The 26913-nt window shown below is 58.8% G+C and overlaps 1 protein-coding gene across 4 annotated transcripts in view; it reads left to right on the top strand.

The window, feature by feature from the left end:
• EVL (Enah/Vasp-like) overlaps nucleotides 1–26913 on the top strand; it is a 112996-nt gene that overhangs the window by 79793 nt on the left and 6290 nt on the right. For all 4 annotated transcript variants that reach the window (XM_080644599.1, XM_080644597.1, XM_080644598.1 and 1 more), the window contains exons 4-9: nucleotides 17142–17205; nucleotides 20513–20568; nucleotides 21273–21502; nucleotides 22188–22309; nucleotides 25062–25122; nucleotides 26375–26438. In XM_080644599.1, the coding sequence (XP_080500725.1) occupies nucleotides 17142–17205; nucleotides 20513–20568; nucleotides 21273–21502; nucleotides 22188–22309; nucleotides 25062–25122; nucleotides 26375–26438 (597 nt within the window). The remainder of the gene's footprint in view (nucleotides 1–17141; nucleotides 17206–20512; nucleotides 20569–21272; nucleotides 21503–22187; nucleotides 22310–25061; nucleotides 25123–26374; nucleotides 26439–26913) is intronic.

Below are 26913 nucleotides of genomic sequence, written 5' to 3' on the forward strand. Positions count from 1 at the left end.
ACCTGAAGACTTGGGTGCACTTGATACTTCTGCAGACGGTGGGTGGGTGGGGGTTGCTAGCAAAAGTTCCTAAGTAGGCAGTTAAAGTGATGAGCAAAAAATACATGTGGCTTGTATTGGAAATTTGCAGTGTTAACTTAGAGGGAGGACTGAGGCCTCCCGGGCGTGGGTGACTCAGTAGCCACGGGCATGGTCCTGCACTTGGCTAGAGACCTTACCTTGCTGGAGCCTGGGACCCACGGCTGGGCGTGAGCACGGGTTCTGCCGAGGGGCCCTGGGACAATGACTTCATTCTTCTGTGCTTCACTTCCTTATCGGTAAAGTGGGGGTGCTACGGGGTTATTTTTACATTTAACTGTCTAGAGAGAATGTAAAATGTTTAGCAGACTGCCTGACACATATCGACCCCCCGTGTTAGTATTGTGGGTGTAATTTCTGTCGCTGCTGTTGCTGCTGCCAGAACCGGGGTGGGAAGTGGTGAGTCGTGGTACTTAGAACCTGGGGGAGTGAGCAGACATCTATTGTCCTGAAACACTGCAGCTGTGCGACCCAATTTAAGCCCTGGGGAAGTTTGTTGTGTGGCTTTTTGTTTTGTTTGTTTTTTTGTAAATGAACACGTTTTGAGTATGCTTCCCATAAGTCTTACACAGAAGAGGTACTGACAGAGGTCTTTCCCGCCTTGAAGTGGTCCAAAGTGTGTGGATTTTCTGCTGCGAACTTGGGGTGCGCGGTGGGGCAGCTGCTCATCCATGACATGTGAAATGATCAGCAGGGCCTGAAACAGTGTAGGCACCCAGTGAACAAATGCTCGTTCAACGTTGCCACCCAAGAGCCTTGAGCCTTGTGGTAAAAGGAGCTGAGGTTAAGGTTCCGATCTGAACTACCTCACCTGCCCCAGGATGTGAGTTCAGCTGTTTTAACTGTGCATCTGGATACCTGGAGGGTCAAAACACAAGAAAAAGGTTTCAATTGAGTCAGACAACTAACTCTTTCAAAGCAACTGCTTACATTAAATAAAAATCTAGTTACTTTATTAAGTTCACCATAGAATCACAAGGAAATCAGTTAATCCACCTGTTACCGTTTTCACATAAGAAACCTGTGACCCGTTATGGGGAATAACTTACTGGTGTCAGGCAGGAGCTCAGATTCAGAACCCAGACCTCCTCTGCCGGGGTGAAGGGGTGTCTTTGTTGGGGGCAGTGGGTCACAGTGTGAGTGGCCTGGTCTCACACTTGCATCCTGAGTAGCAGGTGCCCGTCTGGGTCCATTGGCCGTGGCAGGTCTGCTTCTGCATGAGGCGAGCTGCATTGGAGGGGGCCCCGCGCCCACTGAGGGCTATGCTGCTCCTTCACCTGAGGGATAGCCTGTGGACAGCGCGTGCACAGGTCTGAGATGGGCAGCTGAGGTTTTACACGTGTGCACCAGGACAACCAGGAATCTTTAACAACAGCAGTTTTGCCGGCTTTTGAACTTCATCGTGTGTGCACGCCACGCAATTTCTTCCCCTCCACGCTGTGTCTCCGTGGTCGGTTCCTGTGGCTGCGGGGTGGGACTCCATGGTGCGGCTGTGCCACACGGATCCAGCCTTCCTGCAGTTCAGCCTTTGCGCTGGCTGCCAGCTCACTGGCCCTCCCCTCCCGGTGGGGGCAGTGTGTAGTAGTGAAGAAAGCATTTGTTCGGTGGCAGCGAGAGCTTATAGTCAGCCTCTGCCCTGCCACCTGTGGCCAGGGATGATTAACCTACTTCCTCAGGGGGTTGTGAAGATTAAACTTGCAATGTTTATAGAGCCCTTGGCATGCAGTGCCTGGCAGAGGGGCTGGGGTGAGGACACCGTTCCTCCCCGTCCACATCCAAAGAAGCAACAATGGTGAGGCGGAAGCACGCACCTCGGAGCCTGGGTGTCGTGGTGCCGAGGACGCCTCCCACCTCCCGTGTCCCCGCTGCCCTCTGTGCCTCCCTTCTGATACCAGAGGGTGGGTTCCCCAAGGTGAAGGGCTCCATCTCTCAGACTGCCCTGCCCCCCCCCCCCTGACTTCATATGCCAGCAGGGACCCAGGCTGTCAGTCACCTGTGCTTCTGACCACCGTGCTGTAAATCAGAGGTTCCCACACCCCACCCCCCGGGGGGTCATTTTATGTACTAGAGCATTTCACAGAGCTCAGGAAGACCTTTTACTCACTAGGTCACTGGTTTATCGTAAAGGATGTAACCGGAACAGCCAGGTGGGCCAGACGCGTGGGGCTGGGTGTGGGGGAGGGGCGCGAGCATCGTGCCTCTGATGCTCCACTCCACACTCGGGGCACATCTGCTCTTCCACTGACAAGCAGTGTGACTCTGGGCAAGTCCCTTCGTGTGTAAAGCGGATGGGATCGGGCACTGAGGGCTGGCGGATTACCTGACACAATACCTGTGTGGGCACCTCACCGCTGTCGTGTCCAGCTGTTTCCTTCGGCTGCCCCACCCTGCCCGCGCTTTTTCCCAGATCCAGTACTTTGCTCCCAGGTCCGGTAGTCATCCTCGACACTGCTTTAGTTATCCGAAAACTTCTCGCCTGGTTATAGACCGGCTCCACTGTCCAGGAGAGCAGGGCCAAACTGATGGGATCCAGCCACCTGCTGGGAGAGAATTTCTAAGAAAACCTTCATCCTCAAAGCCCCTGCTAGGGGGGAGACGATAGTTGAGGGCCAGGTGGGGCTGAGGAGTGGGGGCGGGGAAGGAGCCTCGGGCGTCAGGAAACAGCACCTACATTTTGCAGACGACCAAGCTAAGCCCGCTGAGGGTAGCACCTGTACAGGGTCACGCAGCAAGTTGGGCAGAGCTGGGGCCTGCACCTCAGGTTCCTCCCTCCAGCCCAGGAGGCTCAGGTTTGACACACGCACTCCTTCCTAAGAAAGCATCTTCCCTGGACCTGGGCTGCTGTGAGGCGGTAGGAGAGCTGAGGACAGAAAGCCAGTATTCAGGAGGCGTGAGTTCCCACTAATGAAATCCGGGCAGGTCCTCCCCGTGGGTGGAGCCACCCGCCCTTGCCGCTAAGTTTCCGCAGAGTTCTCGCCTCAGGAGCCATGATATCCTTCAGCTCACGCTCCTACGGCCTCCCCTGCCCTTACTGTCAGCTCAGGACAGAGGGGGGCAACCCCAGACCAAAACAGGTTTTCTGTCTCAGCTCCCAGTAAGATTACCCCAAGAAACTCTTCCCAGGTCAGAAGGTCCAACACCCCTAATCATCACAGTCGTAGATACTCCCAGGAGGTGGCAGGGGTGACAAGGGGAGCTGGCCACGCTTCATGTTGTGATGAGCCTGAGCATGTCAGGGGGAGGGGAGAGAAAGCCCGAGACCCCCCCACGGCATATAGTAGGCCGTCCACTCAGACCACTGGGGCCTGGGCCCAGGGACACATCCAGTAGGCTGAGGGGGCAGGGGCGCTGGGGTACGTGTCCCAGCACCCGGACTCCTGAGGCAGGACTGGCCCGTGGGACAGTAGCATGGAGTTCATTCACAGGGTCGAAGTCGGGAGCCACCCGGCTGTTGCAGATAGGCTGTCTGACCTTGCACAGGACTCTCTCCAAGCCTCAGCTTCCCGTCTGTAAAACGAGGTTGTGATGTGTATCTCCAGTGAGGTCATGGTGTACGCAAAGCGCAGGTTGATGGCGGGAGCTCTGAAGACGCGCTGACCAGGGCAGCCTGTGCCTGGAAATTAGGGGTTCAAGCCTCTGGTGTGCGGGCTCAGGGCGCCGTGTGGATTTCCTTCAGAGGCCTTAGCTGAGCCCGCGGTTAGATGTGGGAGCCTCCGGGTGCTGAGGCAGGTGTTGGGGGGCTGGGCAGGACTGGAGCAGAAGCGGAACAGTCAATGGCACCTTCGTTTCCAGTTTGGGGTTGAGCGCAGTGAATTTCAAACTGGTCATGTTGAGGAGTTCCGAGGGGCCTCAGCCTGACGCAGCTGGAGTAGTTCCACTCTATTTTACCGCGTGGGCTCTGGGCTCTGAGAAAAAGAAAAAGGGGGGCACCTGGTAGCTTAGTGGAATGCACGTGGGGGGGATTGAAACACACGGTGAAGCGCTTGTTTTCATCAGCCTCGGGGTTTAGCAGGACAGCCCCCCTTAGGTGGCTTGCTGTGATAACATCGTCGCTGTATTTCAGGAGGTGACTGTCCTGGACTGGGTGGTGTTTCCCACCCTGTCCTGGGCCCCTGTGCTAACCCCGTCCAGTCAGTGTCAGTGCGAGCGAGGGCCGGCGCAGGCAGGACTCCTGCCTAGACAGCCGCTTCCTCACCCTGTTCCCCTCAGAGGTCAGAGTCGGGCTGAATTCTGCTTCTCCTAAACCTTTTATGAACTTTTTTCTCCTAAAGATGAAGACATTCTGGGCTGTCTTACTCCCCTCAGATACAGGAAGGAGGGAGGCCCTGCCCGGGCGCCTGGAAGCCCGAGGAGCTGCCCCTCCCCAGCCTCTGCTCCTGACTGCCCTCTGCTGGCCACTCCTGAGTGCCAGGCGCCTGGGTCTGGCGCAGCCTCTGCTCAGATTCACCTTGGGTCAGGCAGGCCCTCGCTCCCTTCCTGGCCAGGTCTCACAGGGCACGGGGCACGGGCCACTTAGCAGGATGCCCCCTGCCGCCGTCCCTCTCACCTCCCCCCACACCTTCAGGCCCCGCCCCGCTCTCAGAACCTGCTCCTCGGTGAAGCCTTTGCAGCCACGTGACAGGACCCGCTCCCCGCACCCATGGGGCTCTACCTGTGCTCCCTCCTGACAGTTAGCACCACTTGGCGTGTCCTCTTCCTCCAGCATTGAACCCAGTCAGGTCTCGGGTCCTCGGAACCAACGCTCTGTCGAGCCTGGGAGCCTTTGCCACATCCACAGGGCTGAGGTCAGCCCCACACTCCCAGGCCTCCCCCCAAGGGTTGGAGCAGGACCCCCTGCCTGGCAGCCTCTCTCCTCTCTTCAGTCTGTGCTCCCTGCTGGCACTTCCAGTGTGACCTCTCTAAAGAACAAGGTCACTCCCACCAGGCCCCTTCGCAGCCGGGCTCTTGCTCACTGCAGTTCCCCCCACCCCCAACACACACACACACACACACACACACACACACACACACACACACACACGCCTCACTTTGTGCTGAGCCATGCCCTCTGCTGCCCACCTGCCCTCCCTCTGAGCGCTGTGTCCCACTGGGTTGGACTCATGGTTTGCTTCCTAGACTGTGAGCCCTCAAGGGCAGGCGCCCTGAAGAAGGGCTGTTGCGTCCTAGGTGTTTGGTGAGTGGGGGGCTCGCCATTTGCTCCCGCATCCGTTTGGTGTGTTCGCAAGCCTGGCGCTTCCTGCCATCACGCAGTCCTCTGAAGACCAAGGCGACATTCCTGAAGCAGCAGCGCTCTCAAGCCTGAAACTGGGCGCAAGGTGAGGGGTGCTATCTGTGATTGAGGGACATGGCACATAGAATTGTCTCACACAGAAATCGCACCCGTCACCTTGGCCCAACTCGCACCACCCCTGACGACGGAGCGCGCCTGCCCAGCCAGCAGCCCAGTGTCCACGGAGCTGCAGTTGCTGTGGCCCTGAGGTGCGTGTACATCAGACATGAACTCAGACCTCGGTTCAAGTATAGCTGTGCAGGGTGTGCCCGTGGACAAGTCACTTCTTCCAGAAACTCCATTTCTCCATCTGTGCAATGGTGTAGTCATACCTACCTCACAGGGTTGTTGTGAGGGTGGCAAGAGATGCTTGTGAAGGTTCTTTGTCAGCTGTAAATGACTATAGCTACTAAGTTACTCTTTTCTTTAATATTTGGAAAGTTAACCATACCAGCTCCTGGGGCAATGCTGCAGCCTGTGCTTTGGGACACGGGGTGAGGAAAGCAGGGCTTGGCCTGAGCCTGCAGGGTTGAGGGCAGGTGGGGAGGACCGGATGGTAAGGAGGATTCTGGTGGAACAAGCAGATCTTGGTGGTTTGGGGGTCCCAGAAGAGGCTCTGCCTGACCCTTGGGGTCTCCCTCTGCACATTGGTGGGACTTTGTATCCCTCCTGGGGACTCCTAACTTCCACCCTGCTGCCGCCATTGCCTTCCTTTAAAGATGCTGGTGTGTTTGCACTTCCCTCCTGGAGAAGTACCTCCTTCCACCGGCCCCGGGATTCTCTCCCTGGCACTAACGGAAGATGTCCTTGGGGCTTTTAGTCTTCCATAGGTGAGCCTGGGCACCACGCCCGGTCAGGCCGTGAGATAGCAAATGGTTCCCACAGAATGCTGCCTCGCCAGGCCTGCCTAATGAGCCTTGGGTTGGGCACAGTGAGCAGCTATGGGCAACACAGGTGACTGATAAATGACACAGACTCAGGGGCAGATGACAGGGTGCCAGGCCCATGCCCCAGGCCATGGCACACAGCAGCTGTGAAACCTGCAGCAAGCCATTTCACCACCCCGAGCCTTGGTTTCCTCATCTTTAAAATGAACCTAATAGCCACCTACAAAGCTGTGAAGCCGAGATAATAAAATAGATGGGAACGTGGTTCCTAAGTTGTCAGCACTAAGAAGTCAGGCTGCTGCTGGAGCACCCAGCCCCGAGACACTTTCCTAGGCTCTCACCCCTCTACACAGCGAGTCATGACTGGGTGGGACGAAGCGGTGACGCCCTCAGGGCTAACTGCCATGCTCCTTAAGAAAAGGAACAGGTCTTGCCCTGGTGAGTATGGCTCAGTTGGTTGGAGCAGCGCCCCATGCACTGAAAGGTTGCTAGATGGATTCCCGGTCAGGTTACATACCCAGCAGCCTGCCTTTCTTCTGTCTGGGGTGTGAGTGTGTGTGTGTGTGTGTGTGTGTGTGTGTGTGTGTGTGTGTGGCCTAAAGTGACCCCCAGTCTCCTGAGCCCTTGAAAGTCCTGTGTCGTAAAAACTCATGAGTTTATTTTCTACTCTATGAATATTTCCCTGTTTTGAACTATTTACCATTCAGTGTAGAAGGGTGGTCAGCGTTCTCCGTTTCTCCACATACCCCCAGAGCACACCAAGCTGTTGGGGTGCCCACCCCTGAGTTGGAAGGGCCATTCCAGTTCAGGAGTAGAGTCAGGGTGTGCACGGGCCTCCAGCAGAGCAGGCGTGGCCAGCATCATTAACAGCATGTTCTTGGAGATCTGTTCTGGGAATACCTTCCCTCCATTGGAGTAAAACTTGGGAGTAAGTACTTGTTGAAGAAACAAATACATTTCATTAACAAACTCATAGGCTCATGGTATGAGAAAGGGCCCTGTGGTCATATCAGCCAAGACCCTCATCTTAGAGATGGAGAAACTGGCTCGGAGCGTCGGACCCCAGAGAATCGGGGTTCAAACCCAGCCAGCCACCTGGTTTCAGTGGCACTTGTTCCTCCTGACCCCTTTTGCACACACTGATGTTGAAATGTCATTACTCCCCTCCTGGGCGTCCAGCTCCGCCAGGGTCTGAGCCCTGCTGGGTGGGCACTGCCCACTGGGAGGGCAGGAGAGTCTGTGATCCCATCCAGCACAGCTTCTCTGGTGGGACTGATGGAGAATTAACACCGGGATCTGCTGAGCCCCCGGCCCAGGTCTGGTAACAACTTCCCTTTCAGTTTCTGCAGCGCCTTCCTCCTGACATGTCCCTGTGCCGCTCCTGGAAGCGAAGTGGCCCATTGCTGGCGGGCAGGTCTCAGGTTGGATGTTTGCCCACTGGGTACTGCATTGAGGCCTCCTTTGGGAGTTTTCACAACAGAACCCGTGGTAGAGGTGGCCCCACAGAGACAGAGGGAGCTATTGTGACAGCATGGGATTGAGGCTGCAGGCCCTGGTCCGGTTCCGGCTGTATCTTTCACTAATTTGATGCAGGCAACTTTTTCATCTCTCTGGGCATCCGTGGCCCAGTGGGGTAATGATAGCCACTGCTGGCCTCTTCGTGCGGTGTGTTACGAGAATTTAATAGACAGCATTTACTATGAAATGCTAACCACTCAGAACTACCTAGCAGGGAAAGAGGTATTATCGAGTTGCGCTGTATCCACTCTAGGCTGATCAGCGTGCCATTGATCCGCACACCAAGACAAGTGGTGCTTTTGTTCATTTTCAGACAAGAAACAGAGTTAAAGAGGTTCAGTAACCTGCCCAAGGTCAGAGTAACTGACAGAGCCAGGACTCCATTTAGCTCTAAGTGGCTTCAGGTCTACGGGCTCAGAACAGTGCCTGGAGCCTGGTGAGCCGTCAGTAGATGATGGGCACTGCTGCTGCCAGCATCTGATGCCTCCTCTCCAGCACAGCCCAGGGGGTGGAGGGACATGGATTAAGTCCCAGAGAGGGAAAGTGACCCGCTGCCCGAGGTGCAGAGCCCACTAGAATGGATGTGCTAATCGTCTGGGGAAGGATTTGGATAGGCAGGGCCCATGTGAGCCCTGAGTCAGAAGAGGAGATGCCAGCCTTCAGATGACCTTCCTAGGCAGTGAGTGGGGGCTCCCCAAATTCCTTTGAAGTCCAGCGTCGTGCCTTACAGACTCATTCGTGTTTTGCACATTTGCATTTCAGTCCAGGGAGGTGACGAGGGAGCAATCAGTATCCACAGGGAAGACTGTAAGGGAGATGGTGCCTGGCCCTGGCAGGTCGCTAGTGGGGACACACTAGCTGGAGGAGGCAGGGAGGGCTGGGCCAGGCAAGGCAGAGTGTAGGAGGCCTCGGGTCCCAAAGCAGGATTTCCCAGGGGAACCGGCGGGAACCACTGGTTTCCTGGCTGGGGAACAGCATGGAGGAGCTAAGCTTTCTGTTTCACGTGGAAGCAGGGGCTCAAAGGCACGGGCCTGGGGCAGAGAGCCCAGGTGGGGCTGTCGGAAGACCCCCCGTAGGAGAGCATGCGTCTGGGATCTAGGCAGGGCAGCGAAGGTGACCTGAAGGACAGTCTGTGAGAGAAACAGCATTTTCTGCCGTTTCTGGCCCCTCTGGGGACAAGTAGAGGGCAGAGAGCAGGAGAAACCACAGTGATGGGAAGCAGCCATTGCTTTTGTGAGAAGGTGCCGACTTGGTTTCGGACAGGGAGAGCTGGAGGCGATGCCAAGGTTGGGCACGTCCCACAGACGTTCTCTGCACACATTGTGCCAGGCCCTGAGCAGGGTACTGGGGTCCAGAGCTGGGTAAGGCCTGGGCTTCCCTCTCAAGGAGCTCACGGTTCAGGGGGGTGAACAGCAGCTCCATGTGAGCAGTGAGTACAATCCTTAGGACAGAGCAGGGGGGTGGGAGAGGACCCGGGAGTGCTCCAGGGGGACAGAAGCCCAGCCTGGACCCGAGTTACTCCTTTGGGTCCTGTGGGGTTGCAAGTTAGGGAAGCACAGATAAGCTTCCTGCAGGTCTGGTGACAGTAAGGCTTGCTGGCAAGTTGAGGGATCCACTTCCTGTGGGCCTTGGAGCTGGTCAGGCTGGTAAAAAAAACAAGCAGGGCTCTCAGGAGCAGGTTAGGATAGCAGCCGGTACGATGGTGAGGAGAGGTAGGCCAAGGAACAGCCAGCAGGGACCCTGGATGGCCCGGCGTGGAAGAGATGGCTCAGTTGAACAGTGCCCGGGCTTCTTCCTTTGGCCGGTCACCTGTTCCCTTTGGCTCCGCGCCCACCTGTCTCATCCCATCGCCCACAGGGGACCAGAGGAGAGCCGTGGCAGGAGGTTTCCTCTGGCAGACCCTCCCCCGGGCCCCCAGGGCTCCCTGGAATCGGGTAGACAGGAGGGTTCTGATAGGTTAGCTGGGAAGCCGCATTAAAGATTGAAGCGTGAAGCCCATCTGACGGGCGCCCGAGGATCGGTTTCCCACTGCAGGAGCCAGGCAGCTGAGGAAGGAGAGGTAAGTGGCCAGGATGCGAGGAGCGCGCCTCCCGGACTGCGCCCAGGGGCCTGCCCGTAATGGTCAGCAGGGAGTGGACCTTCCACTGCTTCTGCTTCTGCCACTGCGACTGCACCGTGCTTTGCAGAGTGAACTGTAGGTGACGGGCGCCTCCCTCCTTCCTGCTCCCCAGGGCCCCTCCTTCCGCCCCAGCTGGGGGGTTGGGGTGGGAGTGGGGGGCGGGTAACGCACTCTGGACCTCGGGCCAAATACCTGCCACTGACCCATGGAGGGCTTGGATGCTGTTTACACGAGGCCTTGCGGGAGGGGCGGGCAGAAACAGCAGTGCGCAGACTGGGCGTCGGGACATGTGGGCACTTGTCCCAGCAGCACCGGTCACTTGAGACGCAGGTGGCCTTGGGCAAGTCACTCGCCCTGTCCGAGCCTCAGTTTCCCCATCTATAAATAGGTCTGATAGGCCCTGCCCTGGACAGTTGCGCAGATTAATCAAAAAAAATGATTCGCAGGAGCTTTGTCCCACAGTCAGGGTGTGGCAGGTTTTTACTGCTCTTCGTTCTGTTGGAGATTCTTTTAAAGGCTTGTGGTGTGTCCTGAAATGAGCTTATTGGGAAAGGGAGAAACACTGTTTTACTAGGAAGCTCACTGGCCTGACAGAGCCTGAGGGGGACCACGCAGGCTGGTGGCCGTGTCCCAGCCTAGAAGCTGGGAGACCTGGGTTCCAGCTGCTCCCCCCAGTGTTTAGGATGTGTTCCTCCCTCAGGATCCTCTGGACAAGGGGAGGTTCGGGGAGGGAGTGCTGCTCGCCGGCCCTGGGGTGGCACAGCGGCCTCCTGCCGCCCTTGTCCCAGGGAAAGGACTTTCCTCCAGCCACCAGGTAGGCACTCTGGCTGTGGCCTTGGGCTTTAGTCCCTCTGGATTGAGTCTCTGCCTCTGCACATGCTGACCTCCCAGGCCCACAGGTCATGCAGACACGGGCCCTGGAGACACAGCTGTAGCCATCAGTCACCCTGGGGTTGCACGACATTGGTGGCCGGGGCTGGGGGAGATCTCCTGCAGGGTTGCAGTGGGTGGTGCATCAGCTGATTCTGCTGGTCTGAGCTAACCAGGCTGTTCCCTCTTCAGCCCACTGTGGCCTGCACTCAGTAACTCAGTAGTAAGGACCAGGCAGAGAGGGCACTAAAAACACCCCGGGTGCCATAAACAAGCAAGGAAACTGGTGTTCGACGAGGGAGGTGGTCGGAGTTTGCTGCTGAGCTGGGGGTCGGGGTGGGGGGTGCTAGGCACAGCGTGCTGGGGTGGACACAGCCCTGGACTGGGTGACATTCGTCCTGGGCACTGGTCCCAGCTCTGCCACCAATTCCTGTGTGGCCTTGGCAAGGTGACTCTGATTCGTAGGCCCAGATCACAGGCTCCATTCCCGCACGGTCACTTGCTTGACAGCAGGAACCTGGACACCAGAGAAGACGTGCTAGGGAATTGGCCCGGGAAGGCTGCCTCCCCCCATGTCACAGTGTGGCTGTCAGTCAGTCCAAAATGGAGGGGCCTTCTTGATAAAGGAGAGGAGCCAGCCAAAGAGATGGCAGAGGGGGGCGGGGAACCACAGGGCTTGGGCCTCTGCCCAGCCCCGACCAGGTGGCTGTCGTGTGCTGGCCAGAAATCCCATCGAGCCTCACGGAGCAGGTGCTGGATCCTTTGTCTAGGAACCCCTGCCAGCTCAGGTTCCGTCCCTTCCGCAGGCCCAGGGGATGCCTTTCCTATGGAGGCTAACTCGAAACCTGGCCGTCCCTCTGTCCCAGAGGAGCGGGGGCCGGTCCCCGCGCTTCATAAATGTTAATGGGTAGGCAGAAGGATGGCCTTTCTCAGGAGGAGGTGTCAGCAGTGGCTTGGCGCGTCTGCCCACTGCAGGCTGTGCCCTGCGCCAGCCAGTCTCACAGGGCTGGGTCCCAGGGGGCTCTTCCCTCTGTGGGGACTCTGCCATTTGTCTTTAGTATAAGGTAGTGCATCCTTCACTTGCCTAATGTGGAAGCTGAAAAGAGGAAAACAGTCCCACAATCCAGAGATAGCCACTGTTACCATTCTGGTACATTTTCTTCTTTGTCCCTTCACACGGTAGAGGTTTGGAACCCAATGGCCTTGGTTCCGTCCTTCTCGTTTTATAGGAAACTGGGGCCCAGAGAGGGGCTCCCCATAATTATTTGTGGCAGAACTACAGCAAAAACTGGGTTTCCTGGCTCCAAGTTCCCTCTGCGGGGGTCTGTATAAACTGGAACAGTCCAGAAGCGGCCAGCCAGGAATGGGGAAGGACTGGGAACGGGAGTGAGGGGCAACAGAGGTCTGGAGGGGGCACAGCACTGTTCTCGCTGTCCGGCGGCCGCCAAGCCACCACCACTGGAAGGACTGACCGTCTGCCAGGTCCTGCAGGAGCAGTGCTAGCGAGGTGGGTCTCAGCGCACTGGGAGAGGAAGCCACTGGCGGCTAGAACCGCCCTGCCCGGGACACCTCCGTGATCAAGTCCCATCACACCTTCAGCCCTCCGCAGAGGCCAGACCTGGGCAGCCCGAGAGCCTGGGACAGGCACTCGTTTGCACACACCTCACCCAAGCGCTGTGGGGACGGAGCGCCAGGGCAGGGCCAGGTGGGAGGCAGCATCAGGCGGCCCCACAGCCTCACTTTCCAGAGGCCAGCAGGGTGCTGAGAGGCCGCGGCTCCTGCCCGCCCCACTCCTCCCTCTCTCCCACGTGGTTCTTGTGCTCAGCTCTTCCTGATCCTCTGAAGGACCCTGGCTCCCCCACCTCTCTGCCCACCCTTCCTTCCTCTGGAGGGGAAGTCCAGCATGTGCTTCACGTGCCCTGGGGTCACACGGGGCAGCGGAGGGCACTGGCTTTAGAGCCTCTGTTCTGGGCCTGGAGCTGGTTCCACTGGTGACTTATGTCCCAGCTTTCCGGCTTCTCATGGGGAAAATGGAGATGAGTGTGAGGATTCGATGAGGCTCCTTCGTAAACTGCCCCGGAAACTTGAGTTCTCTCTTCCCTTCCCCTTCCCACTGTATGTTCCCAGTGCCTCCACCGCTGGCCTGCAGCGTCTCACCTGCTCTAACGTCTCGAGGCCCCTGGGGCACAGTCCCAGCCCAGCCAGTGTCCAGCGGTGAGAAGAGAGCTGTACAGATGTCACCTGCCCTAGTCTCCACAGTTGGCTGGAGATGCGCACACCATTTGCCCAGGGCCCAGTCATTTACTTTCAACAAATATTGATTGAGTATTGACCAGAGGCCAGGAACTCTGTTGGGAACCTAGAGAACAGAACAGTTCTATCCCTGGAGCGTACAAGTCAGACTACGTGGAGGTGTACAGGCTGTGTCCTGGGACGAGGGCCCAGCGCTGGCAGAGCCCCTGCATGGCGAGCGAGACCTGGGCCCGCCTGTTCCCTGCCTGCCCCAGCTCTGAGCGTTCTCCTGGAGCCCAGCCCCATCGGCTCTCCCTGCCCCTCTCTGTTAGACCAGGGCAGCGTTCCCGGGTGTGATCATCCCTCATGGTGGGATCCTGTGTCAGATCATGTCAGAGACAGGTATGGAAGCCTTTAGAAAGGGTGCCTGAGCTCATTACCACCTGCTCACAGGTGAGAAACTGAGGGGTGCCTCCCCAGGCCTCAGGGCGATCCAGGGAGGGACACACCACTGACCAACGCAGAGGTGACTTCAGACCTCCTGGCCCCACTGCCTCCTTGAGTCTGGCCCCCGTCAGCGCCTCCGGTCAGCCAGGCTGACTCTCGCCTGGGTCCTCGTCTGTGGCTCGGGGTCAGCCCCCGCCCAGGTGGGCTCGTGGCTGGAGTCTGGCCCAGTGGCCCCCTCCTCCAGTGTTGTTTTCTCTGCTGTGCCCCTGACTTCAGTCAGCTCCCAGATTCGGCAAGCTCATGACACCAAGGCCAACATCATGAGCCCCATGGCACTGGGCCAGCCCCCTCACCTCTCAGCACCACCACCACTCACTCTGTGTCCCTCCGGGTTGGAGGGTCCAGCTGGGGAGCAGAGGCAGGTCTGTGCGGAGGCGGGCCCAGGAGACGTGGCTGCGGGGTGGGCTGGAATCTTGTTCGATGGAGCTTGGACCGAACCCCGTAAAGGTCAGGCTTGTGTTTCCAGAGCGTAGTCTGCACTGTCAGTGTGGAGGGCAGACAGGAGGAGGGAGGGTGGAAAAGGCTCCTGAGGTAGACCGAGGCATCACAGGAGGGAGATGCTGAGGCAGCCACATGGGGATGGATTCTGTTGGGGTCTCAGACTCAGCCGCAGTGAGACTCGGTAACTCACGAGATGTGGGGTGGAGGAGGCGGAGCTGGGCCCCACCCACTCCTCGCCTGGATCCTGAAGGTGGGACGTGACTCCATGACACAGGAGAGCCTATGGCGTCCTCCCTGGCTTCCGATGCTCCACCAGGAATCGTGCAGGTGACTCAACACCGGGACAGGGAAGTGGCCACCAGCCACCCAGTGCCCCACCCTGAGGTTTTCTCACTGAGGAAGCACCTACAAATGTCTGTACCAGCAATTTCCCAAGGGATCCCACGCAGTTCTGGGGGAGCAATCCTTCTCCGGTCTCTCCACCCTGCCTCTGCCAGGGGGCACCCAGGCCAGTGGGGAGAATCGGCCGGGAGACTGTCCGCTAAGGGTACCGTGGGCCACTGAGCAGACCCCTCCACAGGGAGGGACTGTACTCCTAACGTTCAGGACACTCGGAGCTCAAAGCAGACTAACATTTCTTAGTTTAAGCAGAATGCATGGAAGGCCTTATGCAACCCAGTGTTGTCTCTTCCCTCCGTACTAAGATGCCAGCTGTCTAATTTTAAAGCATGTCTCAAGTACAGGGGCCAGAGCCCCTGGGGACAGCGAGGGCCCTGTTAGATCCCCCACCTCTGGAGGATAGGCTGGTGGGGGACCCAAGCGCAGGATCAGCACAGACTACTGTGTGGACAGCTGGCTGCCCTCTGAGGTCCTGAGAAAGGGATGGCAAACACTTCCTGTGACCAGGCCAGTGCAGCAGACGCAGAGGCCTCCGAGCAGCTGGTATTGCCCGGGTGTAAGACCTCGGTCCCAGGGTGGGGCCTGGCCAGGGTATGGTGGCTCCAGTCCTCAGGCCTGGCGCTAGACAGGGTCTCCGGGACAGGGCCTCAGCCTCCAGAAGGGCAACCTCCAGATTCAGGCCGTGGGCTCAGCAGCAGAGACCGGGGCTAGGACGCCTTCCCTCCTGCCTCGGCCAGGATGTGGGTGGGTCAGAGCTGGGGGACCCCTGTCTGCTGTGTGGACACCACGCAGAGGCTGTGCACCCCTGAGGCTGCAGCCCTGGCTCTTGGGCAGCGGGCCAGCCGCCCCTTCTCCTGCGTTCTCCCTCCCCAAGCCGGCCATCCGACCCCGCAGTGTGGTTGAGTTTAAGAAAAAAAGTGTGTTTGGCACATAGATTGAATCTGGCTTCACCGCTTGCCGTCTGTGAGGCCCTGAGCAAGTCGCTTCCCCTTTCTGGGCTGTTTCCTCGCCTGTTACAAGCAGTGCTGTCCGGTAGGGCTGGGAGTTAGAATCAGGGCGTTGAGGAGAGCTGATGCTGCTGTCATCCGTGTTCTCATGTTCCTGCTCTGGTTTCCTGATGACCAGGGAGGCGCCCGGGACCTGAGCCTGGCCCGCTGGGTGAGGGAAGAGCTTGTCCCTCCGGATCTTTTTAATTGAGAATGTTTCTTTTCTTTGTTAAACTTTTCAAATTTCCTAATGAACATATATTACATGTTATTTATAGTCAGGAAAATAAATGTTTTAGAGCACATAATGATGTGTTAAATAAAGGGAAAAAAAAGTATTTAGAGACAGGGAAAGAACATAACACTTATTTCATACTACAGCCAGGCCACCACGCCAGACATCATTAGTCACCTCTATAAAAAGTCCGCAGGCTTCTCCCCTGCTACCCCAAGAGCAGCAGGAGGCGTTGAGCCAGGAGCAGGCCTGGCAGGTCCACCAGGGAGTTTTCCTCGAGTGTTGGGCGGCCTCTCCTCCTCCCACCCAGCCTGGCCCCCACTCACCATCGGGATCCTCCACACGGGGGCGGGCAAGCCACAAAGCATGGCTCAGGGAAACCGTGCCGGAAGCAGATAGATGCCAGGGCCCTGGACAGCAGGGTCTGAAACTGTCAGATATGGAGGCTAATACAGGGTCTGGAAAGGGCTGTCAAGCAGAGAAAAGTATTCAGACCACGTGGCGTCACCCGGTGGAGGAAACAGGGCCTTCGAGGGTGGGTGGGTTTGGCCCCTCAGAGTGAGAAAGCCCTCGCTCACCTGGGAGGCAGTGGGATGCACCAGGAGTACCTGCCCGGGAGGCACATGGCGTTCCTGTGCTGGGCAGGAGGCTGCCCGCCATCAGATGGTCCGTTTCCGCTCTGAGATCCTGTCACCCTACCCGCCGGGCCCTTGATCCAGGGCACAGGCCGCCCACCCCTCCGCTGCCTGAAGCCCCTCCAGAGAGGCCTCCTGCCCCTGGTGGGTTTTGTCGCAGGCTGATGCTGTCACCTCTTCCTGGGGAGGAGACAAGCTCCTGCCCCACCTAGTCAGCGAGAACGAGACCTGCTCGAGCCCCTCCCCCTCGCTGAGACGCCACACTTCCCGTGACACCTGAGCTGGCAAAGGCAAGGAACAATCGGCTCTTTCTTGGGTCGGGGCAGAAGCCTGGCTTTTCTTATAAACGTGATGCAGCATCAGCCCCGTGTGGACACGGGTCATGTGCAGCCCCCCGCCCCCGCTCCAGGCCCTGCCTTCAGGGTCCAGGGCAAGGGTGTGGCCTGGGAGGCTCCATGATGACAGCTCTGCCTCCACCGGCCACTCCCACCCCACCGCTGCAAACCCATAGGTGCAGGCAGCCCAGGGCTGACCCTGGCTCTGACACTTACCTGCTCTAGTGCTGTTGCTTTGCTCAAAAGTCGGAAGAAATGGCTCTGCGGGGTTTGGTGACGCCAAGTAAGTGCACTGGCGATTTTAGTTACGGTGGCTTCGGGAGACAGTGGCAAGTGAGGAAGTGGAAAAGGCAAATGTGGTTAGAGAGGCGTCAGTAGCCAAAAGGGGTGGTCTGCACCATGTGAAAACGCCGTCCCATTTATTGGTTCCAACCGAAGAGCCACAGAAAGGGCGAGAGAGGTGATTGAGAGGCTGAGATGGGGACGGCTATTACACAGGTGTCAGAACCACTGTCGAAAGGTCAATGACCCTCATGGGACCGACCAGGAGGGCAAAGACAGATCCAGGTGTGTTTGCCAGGGCCTTTCTGCTCCACTAACCACCATACTCTGTGCTTCTCTGCCCCACAGGCCCGTCCACCCAGCGGCAGGTGCAGAATGGCCCCTCTCCTGATGAGATGGACATCCAGAGAAGGTAATGCTCCCCCAACAGGGCCCAGCCTGGTGGCTAAGGCACCATTCGGCCAGCGCAGGACACACTGCAGCTAGGGCCAGGACTCCCCGAGGCGCCCGCCGGGACAGGGAACAGGCCTGAGCAGAGAGGAGGAGGGAGCTAGGCCATTGTTGCCTTGCCAGGGTGGTGAGCGCCGTGGTTTCACAGAGAGAGCCCGACGCCTCCCGTCGCAGCCCTCATGAACCGGGCAGTGTCCTGCGGGCTGTGCTCTGAGCTAACATGCCTTCCAGGTGTATGAGGAGGTAGTTGTCATGACGGGAAGGGTCTGTCTGACTGAGACTCCGGCCTCGGCATCGTCCTGTGCCATCTCCCCTCACTCTATCTGAAGGCCTCGGGAGACCTGGCCCTAATCCCCTCCACTGGAGGCCCTGGACAGTGCCATGGCCTCTCAGGAGGACCTCAGCCCCCTGCCCACTCACCTCCCGGGAAGGTTAAAGCAGCACCGCCATGAGAGCGCTGTGTGAGCCAGGGCCAGGTCCGCATCGATGTTCTTGTGCGGCCAGCCTGTGGAGGAGGCAGCTCCTGGGGAGCACGGGCCCTAGGATGGCACCCCACTCGCTCCAAGCTGCTCCTGCAGTGTGCGAACTGGGAGGAAGGGCAGTGCTGTTGTCCTGACATTACAGCAGAGGTCCTGGTGGCCAAGGAGGGCGTGGCCTCCCACCTCATGTTGCCAGGAAAGGCAGGGCTAGGGCTTGAACCTTGGCGGCCATGCCCTGCGGGTCCTGCCTCTCTGTGAGGCTTTGCATCCTGGTCCCACCACGCTCCCCAGCTTCTGGGAAAGACTAGGACCCTAAGGGCTGTGGCTAGATGCCAGTGGGACCCCAGGCTGGGGGTGGGAGGGATGTCCCAGCTTCGCCTGGCCTGAGGCTCCCTCGGGTGTTCTCTCCAGGGTCTCCCTCCCCCTGGAGAGAAGGATCTCTGAGCGCCTCTGCTCTGACGTGGACTTAGGACCCTCGGCAGGTTCCCAGGCCTTAGTTTCCCATTTGAATAGGACAGGGATTTTTTTATTTTTGTTTTTATTTTTGTTTTCATTCTTTTTGTGTCTATTTTTTTATTTTATTTTTAAGTTAAAGTTGACATCCGTATTTTGTATTAGTTTCAGGTGTACCGCGTAGTGGTTAGGCGATCGTGTAACTTACAAAGTGGTCCCCTCCGTCTTCCCAGAACCCACCTGCAGCATACAGTTATTACCATGTGACTGCCTATGCGCCCTGTGTGTGCCCGTGACTGTTCTGTAAGTGCCGAGCTGCACTTCTCAGTCCCTTCACCTTTCTCACACAGTCCCCAGCCCGCTCCCCTCTGCACCGTCGTCTGTCCTCTGCACCTTTGAGGCTGTTTAATTTGTTTCCTCGTTTATTTTGTCGTTGGATTCCACACGTAAGTGAAACATGGTGTTTGTCGGACGTGTTCACTGAGCACAGCACCCTCCAGGTCATTCGTGCTGGAGGATGACAGTGTTAGCTTAGTCCTTGCTCTGCTCGGGTCAAGCAATGAGGGAGGAGGGAATGCTTCCCTGGACAGACTCCTTGGCACTAAGTCCCATGCTGACTAACTCCTCGGGCCTGTCTTCTGGCCTCTCAGGAAAACAGCAACTATTTGCAAGGTGTACCCCTCACTGCCCTCCATCCCAGCTCAGCCCCCCGCCAGGTCCCAGGGCTGCCTGGGCCCAGAGGGCACGCGTGAGCCCTGCCAGACTGCGAGAGAATGCACCAGGGGCATGTGGGCCTAAACAGACCCTCCCTTTGCTCTCTCAGAACTGGTTGAACATCACCACGCTGCATTATCTTAACCCACCACCCAAGTCCAAGGTGTGGGAGGCCACTGGCTGCAGACAGTTCAGTGTTGCCAGCAGTCAACTGTCCGCAGGCCGGAGCGCCCCTGGAAGTCAGTCTGTGAACGGCAAGAGGCAAACACAGAGCAGGGACCCTGCTGGTTCCTGCCACTCCACACAGAGGGAGACATGGCTGACACGGAGCCTGCACAGTGAGCTGTTATGAGTGAAACCCGATTTGTAAATACTTCCAAACACCTCATTTTACTGAGGGCTTCTGGATGTGAGTTCTGCTGGGCAGATTGAGTTTGGGTGATGTCTCGGCAGTTTAGAAGGAGAGGCTAATGGAGGTGCTGCTGGGAGTTTTTCAGACACCTTTAATGCCAAAGGGTCTTTTCTATTATTTTTTAGGTACCAGGTATAACTCTTAAAAGAACTCCCTAGAACAGGTGATATTATGCTTATTTTACGGAGAAGAATCGGAGGCCCACAAAGCCAGGAACCCCAGAATGGAAAGCAGAAAGCTCCCTCCCTCTGAATGGTCTTTGCAATAAACTGTGACCTTCCTCTAAGATGCGAGCAGCTGCACTTACTGAGCAGCTGCTGCGTGTGGGGCCCGTGCCAGGCACCAGAGAAAGGCCAGCTCGCCGTACACAGCGCGCAGACTCACGGCCCACACCCCCCCTGCCATGCAGACACCACTGCTGGCCTCTAGTTCACCCTCCCCTGAGCCAGGTGGGCATCGAAGCACCCTGCCCCGTGCTGCACAGCAGGCATTTAGGGTGGGCACACACCAGTGAGGCTGCTGCCGTCCCTGGTCCACATGGTTCCTGAGCCCCCTCCTGCTCCAGCGCCACCGTCCCAGATTCTGCGGACATGTTTGTGGGTCAGTGTCCTCACTCGACCGGCCTGTGAGAGTGCCCGAAGCTGCTCTGCCGTAAGGAGCTCGGTTGTCGGTTCCCCGCAAGGCTCACCGCCTGCACTGCCCCCCCCACATGGCCCCGTCATGGAGGCCAGGCCTGCGGCTACATCTGTGCTGCAAAGAATGAGCACGTGCCTGCGGAGTGTCCGCTTCTGACAACCCACAGTGCTGGGAATTGTTCCGGGATTAGCCAGGTGCCGTGGAGACAGGACATTTGCGGTCGGGTCAGCTGAGGCCACAGGCACAAAAGCCAGGAGGCCCATCCAGCCTAGGGGAAAGCATGGTCACTCGTCCACATGGTGCCCGAGCCTTCATGGGGGGGCTCCCTGTTTAGGGGAGCCTGAGACGCAGGAGGCTGCCGGCACTCACCTGTTTGGAGATCTTGAACCAGTCACGTGCCTCCTCTGTTAAGTGGGGGAAGCAAGCCCAGTGGCCATCAGAGCCAGGGAGGGGGTGAGGGGAGCTCACTGTGAGCGACCCCAGCCCAGGGCGCACAGTGGGTCCTCAGGAAGAACCGGCAAAACCCAGCCCTGCAGCCTGTGCTCCGTGGACCCCCTGGTTCTCTTGCTTTTCAGACAAGTGATGGAGCAGCAGCGCCAGGAGTCTCTAGAGAGAAGAACCTCAGCCACAGGTGAGAGCCCGCAGGCCTGCTCCCCACACCCGCTCGGTGGCAGCCCCCACCGAGGCGGGGATAGGGCGCATCGGGCCCTCAGTGAGGAGCTACATAGGCCTCAATGTGTGCCAGTCAAATCCGATGAGAGTAGGGGACCAGAGAACAGGAGAGAGTGGGCAGTTAGCTCAGCTTGGTGGCTCCTCCCACCAGCCTCTGGTGCTGGATGTTGAGGGGGGACAAGGGACAGGGGACTGGCCAGCACTCAGCATTGCTCCCTGACATATGGCCTGGTCAGCCCTGTGACCCACAGTTACCTGCCACAGTCCCCAGAGGCCAAGGGTCACTCACAGTCGCATCTCAGGGACCAGTGTCTGCTGGTGCCTCGGGTGGTGCAAGGCGCGGAGAAGGGACACAGGAGAAAAGGGTACAGTCTGAGCCACCAAAGACCTTCCTCCCCCTGGAGACCCACCATTAGAGCAGGACAAAGGTAGCTGAGCTCAAGGGGTGTTAGGCACTGGGGTCCAGCCAGGCCTCCAAATGCTGGGGATACGGGGACCAGCCTAGGGAGTGACCGGAGCAGGGCCAAGCTCACCCCAAGGGGATGGAAGAGGCAGCCTGAGCTCTCCCTGCTCCCTCAGAGCAACAGGCTGCCATGTCCCTCCTCCCTCCCAGGAAGCACAGCGGGGGCTAGGTACTAATGGAGCCCCTGTGTTGTGTTTCAGGACCCACCCTCCCACCGGGGCACCCCTCATCTGCAGTCAGCGCCCCCCTCTCGTGTAGTGGGCCTCCACCCCCGCCCCCACCCCCTGTCCCACCACCACCCACTGGGGCCACTCCCCCTCCCCCACCCCCACTGCCAGCCGGAGGAGCCCAGGGCGCCAGCCACGACGAGAGCTCCGTGTCAGGACTGGCCGCTGCCCTGGCGGGGGCCAAGCTGAGGAGGGTCCAGCGGGTAAGCGTCCCTGAGCACAGGCCGGATAGGCTGGGGGGCCAGTTTCTAACTGCCAAATAGACAGAGCCTCCCCCTATCCCCAAGACCCCGAGCAAAGCCCCGCCCTCCCCAACCTGGACACACCTCTGCCGGCTGTGTTCAGTGAGAACAGGACAGGACGCACTGGGTAGACCAGGAGCCGCTTGCAGCTTTGTAACCTGCTGCTGACCCTCACGGTGACCTTCACAGCAGGGCAGGAAGTAGTTCCCTCATCAGGCGCAGTTAGGACTTGGGCCCGGGGTCCATCCCTCCATCAGTGCTTCTCATGGAAACCAGCCCCCTAGGCCCAGCCTCTTTCCTGAGCCCTTCCGCCCACAGCCTGGAAGGCAGAGCTCCTGGACTGGCCGGTGGCTGGGGCTCTGACACCTCTGGTGGGAGGCCGCTTCCGTCCCAAGGATTGTCTCCTCCCCTTGGGTCACGCAAGGGCGATGGCTCCGCGCCAGGAGAGCATCCACTGTGACCGGCCAGGCCTGGTCCCTCTCTGGTTTTGCCACCTGTGGGTCGGGAGGATGGGACTCAATGACCCCTCAGGCCTCCTCTGCGCTGCCATCGTGGGAATGACACGTCCACACTCACACACGTCCCCATGACCCCCTCGAGTGACATCTACCACAATAGCAGACTAAACGCTGGTCCTTCCCTGTAGCCCGAAGATGCGTCCGGAGGCTCCAGTCCCAGCGGGACCTCCAAGTCTGACGCCAATCGGGCAAGCAGTGGGGGCGGAGGAGGAGGCCTCATGGAAGAGATGAACAAGCTGCTGGCCAAGAGGTAGGTGTTTAGGGGTTTTTAGGGTGTTGAGGGTATTGGCGCAACTCAGCGGCCCCAGCACCGAATGAGAGCCTGCGCTCAGCCAGGCGGACAACCCTTAAGTTTCCCCTTGTCCTGGGGTCAGTCTGAGGCGTCAGGCCGAACGGAGTCCGTGAACTTTAAAGCCCTCCGCATTTCAGTGTAACAGATACTGAAGCATCTTTCCTGTACAGCCGTCCTGAGAAGGGGGAAATGTGGCGATAGTTTCAGAGGGAAATGAGGGTATTCCCCGCACTTAGGATCCCAACACAAACGAGGTGTGGGCCCAGGGCTGGGGCGGCATGGCTGCCCCACGTGAGAGCCGTTGTGGAGGACACAGGAAAAGGGACTGTGCGGCGGCCAGAGCCCGGGGACGGCACGCTGAGGTGGAGAAACAGTTCCATCCATGTCCTGGCTGGGCCCTGGGGCCTGCCAGCCACGTCTCTGCCCACACCCGCAGGTGTGGCTCCAGTTTGCCCAAGGCCACCAGCCTGTCCCTGGCTCTTGGTCGTTTCCCAGGTGGAACCTGAGCAAGTGGAGAGATCACACAGTCCCTCGGGAGAGTTGCAAAACTTGATTTTACTCATTAATGTGGCGTGGCAGCAGGAATGCCCTGACAGGTCCCCGGTGTCACGGCTCACCTCTCAGTGCTCCCTGTGGTCCAAGAAAAGCCAGGGCCGGGACCTTGCTCCAGCCAGGACCCCTCCTGCCTGCTGTCACCCTCCGGGCTCTTCCCTCTGCCCTCCAAGTCCGCTGAGTGCGAGCTCCCTGTGTGCCCAGGGTCTTCGTGGCCTTTCACCTCCTTAAATCTGCTCGGCTCTGTGAGGGTGAGGTGGGGGCAGAGGCCCCAGTGTGCAGGTAGCTGGTCTGTCGCTTCTCAGCTGGGACGGAGCCAGCATTTCCTGCCCAAGACCTCCACAGCACAGGGCCTCCCAAACCTGCAGCAGGGCCTGAGTGTACAGAGATAACCAAGAGGGGACAGACAGTGACCAGGTGCAGGGTGACCGCGGCTGCACCACGGAGGGAACAGCTCCCTGGGGGGGAGAGCCGGGAGGGCTTCACAGAGGAGGCTCCACACGTGCCCAATCTTGAAGGACGAGAACACTTCTGGGGCTGAGGTGGGAGAGAAGAGCAGTCCAGGCAAAACGAGCAGAGGGTGGAGGTTCAGTGCCTGGGAAGGCTGAGAGCCCTGGGAGGGAGAACACAGCCTCCTCGCAGGTGCGTTGGGTTCTGTCTCAGAGAGGTGAACGGGGCCTCCGGGAAAAACAGAGGTGTTTTTCAAAAAGAAAACATTCACTCTTCCCCCGAGTCCAAAACCAACAATGACAGCTTGGCCTAGACCAAAGGGAGAGGAAGTCCCTCAGAACCGGAAAAGGCCCGCTGCCAAGAGCGGGTGGGACGCCCAGACGCGAGTGGGCCCTGCCGAGAACAAACACATTTGCACGGCTCGACGGGATTACTTGAGTTGCTCTTTGGCGTCCACCAAGAGGTGGATGTGGTGGAGCCCACCTCTTCATGCAGGTGATGGCAGACTGCCTCCTCCCTGTGCGCCCTCCCTGCAGCGCCACAGCGCTGGGGTGGCCTGGCCTGCTTTGGGTGGGAGCAGAACATCACGGGGCAGAGTGACAGCAGGTGGGCCAGGGCGCACACCACCCTCATCCAGGAAGCGATGATGGTGGCTTGCACCAGTTGTCCAAAGTGAGATGGGGAAAGGCAGATTTGCTGTGTGGGAAGGAAGATGGTTTCTGAGGAGCGATAGGTGGGTGGACCTGCTTCCTGCGACGAGAAGACTGAAGAAGGAGCCCTGTGTGGCTGAGGAGCCAACCGTGTGGGCTCTGTCACCCGACTGATGACATCCGACCTGCAGCCCCTCACCACTCGCCAGGCCAGCTTCCTTTTTTCTCTTTTTTAAAATATGTTTTTTTATTGATTTCAGAGAGGAAGGGAGAAGGAGAGAGAGAGAAACATCAATGATGAGAATCATTGATCGGCTGCCTCCTGCATGCCCCCTGCTAAGGATCAAGCCCACAACCCGGGCATGTGCCCCAACTGGGAATCGAACCATAACCACCTGGTTCATAGGTCAACGCTCAACCACCAAGTCACACTGGCCGGGCGTCAGCCTCCTTCTTGATGGGTTGCTCACTTCCCAGATCTAAGAGTTCTGTGCACTGGTGGCCTCATAGAGCTAAAGACCCCAAAGGCAGGTCTTGGGGAATATCAAAGGTCTACGTGTGTAGATTTGGGAATCGGGCATTATTTCAAAGCTGCCTTTTCCCATCTCACATGCAGGCGGCCACTTAGGTGAGATTTTAAAGTTTGTGGAAAACTGTGGGAAACGCGTGAGTTGTCTAGAGGCATCAGCTCGGCTATTCAGAGTCCTTCTTTCCTGAGCATGTCCGTTCTCAGTGGTGGTCCATGGCGTGGTAAAAAAAAAAAAAAAAAGGGTCCCTCCTCCCTCCACAAGGTGGTCTGCTCACCCAGGCAGTGGGCCTGCAGATGAACGTTCCCACAGCCCTGGCTGGCAGGTCTCAGCCTAGACGGGGCCTCTCCCGTCCCATGTGGCCAGGCCAGTTCTGTGTCCAGGGTCCTGGGACCAGCACAGACCTGAACACTTCGCCACAGACCAGATGGGGGCTTCAAAACAGGTCAGATCCCCCCCACGGGATCCTCTGAGGGCGTCTGGATGGGTGCGGAACCTCCAGGAGCTGATTTGCTTCTTGCTCTGTGTTAGGAGAAAAGCAGCCTCCCAGACAGACAAGCCGGCTGATAAGAAGGAAGACGAAAGCCAAACGGTGAGCAAGCACCCCTCGCACACCCCACCTGCGTGAACACCCGGGAAGGCTCTCTGGCCCCAAGCCAGGCCTTTGGGGCATGGGGTGCACTTGGTGCACGTGATAGGTACGTCCCCAGGTGACCTACGGAGGGCCTATGAAGCACTCGTTGTCATCCCCACGGCCCAGGCACCAGCCAGTTATGCTCTAACGACCAGTCCCACCGACAGCCCTGTGGCACGCTGGCCAGGCAGCCGCACCAGCTGTGCGACTGGCAGAGTCGCCCCGCCGTGGGCCAGGCCGTGCACGTGCTGGGGCCCCAGAGAGAGCAGGATGTAGCCCCTGCCCTCGAGGGAGGGGACACAGGAAATACTGAGGGCAGAGAGAGAAGGAGCACCAGGGGCCCTGGGAGCTGAAGGAGGAGCCCCAAAAGCCTGCCTGGATGCCCACGAGAAGCGGCGTTTGCCCTGAGCTTCAAGGCCGAGAGCGCAGCGCAGGGGGCAGCGTCAGCAAAAGCGCAGACAGGCCGAGGGCCCGGGAGGCAGCTCTGCCCACCCACCTGTCCCGCTGCCTCCACCTCCCACCAGGTGACTCCAGAGACTTTCCACAGAGGTGCTGAGGGACAGACCTAGGGTTTAGAACTCATTTGGCAGCAACGTTCATGAACTTGTGGGCTGATGGGGACAGAGATAACCTTAGGATAGTCTCAGAACCACCTCTCAGGTGAAGGACAAGTGAGGCCTTCCCCAGCCTGGTCCCTGGGAAGTGGGCTGTGGGTGGCCACAGCACCCTCACCCAGATATCTGGTCCTCACATCAGCCATCAGAGGCGGGAGCCAGGCCCAAAGAGCAGAGGTCCCTTAGGTGGCTCCCGGTGGGTCCCACCTGGCTACGCCCCTCACAATGGACAGCAAGGCAGAAGCTGCTCCTGGGCCGGGAGTGGCGGGCACACCCAGGAGCTCAGGCCGCCGTTGTGCGGAGGGTCGGGCCCTCGGCGGGCTGCGTCGGGTGGTGCAGCCGTAGAGTCTGCCCCACTAGGCAGGAGCCTGTGTCTCCCTGCAGCCCTCTCCGTCCCTGATTCCATGGGCCAGACCACCTCCCACCCGGACTTGGGGTTCCATCTGTTAATAATACTCATTTTGCCAATTATAAAAGTAACATATGTTCCTTAAAAAAAAACTAGGGTTTTCTAGATGGCCCTGGTCACAGGCATCCTGCCCCGGCCCAACAGCCTTCGTAAGCAGACTGACGGCCAAGCTTTTTTCCCATTTTAGGAAGAGCCCAGCACCTCTCCATCTCCGGGTACCCGAGCAGCCAGCCAGCCACCCAACTCCTCAGGTGAGAGGCGCCCTGCCCGGCCTGCGCGGGCCAGGGTCTCAGAGCAGGAGGCGCTCCCACAGGAACAGATCCGGTCCCTCCGCCTCACTTTACAAATGAGCTGAGACAGCCAGCGGGGCTGCGCTAGGGGTCTCCCTGCCACCTCCCCCGAAGCCACCACTCCGGTGAGCCTCAGGCTCCCCCGGTGCCCAGGGGAGGAGTGCTAGCGTCCAGGGATGGCTGCCCGTGGGCACCGGAGCTGCCAGGCCGCAGAGCCCACCCACCCGGCCCTGCCTTCCCCACGAGAGGAGCGCTGCCTGCCAGCGCCTGTCCAGTGCAGGAGCTCCGACCTGCCCCGCCTCGTGGCCTGGCGCTCTGCTGGCGCGTCTGCCTCCCTGGCGGGATGGCTCTGTGTGATGCGCGTGGGCTCGCGGCGAGTGAGTGTGTAAATGCCCCCGCCCAGGCCATGGGTCTGGTGTTGGCCCAGGGGAGGAGG

The sequence above is a fragment of the Plecotus auritus genome (assembly GCF_963455305.1).
Source record: "Plecotus auritus genome assembly, chromosome: 1".
Taxonomy (NCBI): domain Eukaryota; kingdom Metazoa; phylum Chordata; class Mammalia; order Chiroptera; family Vespertilionidae; genus Plecotus; species Plecotus auritus.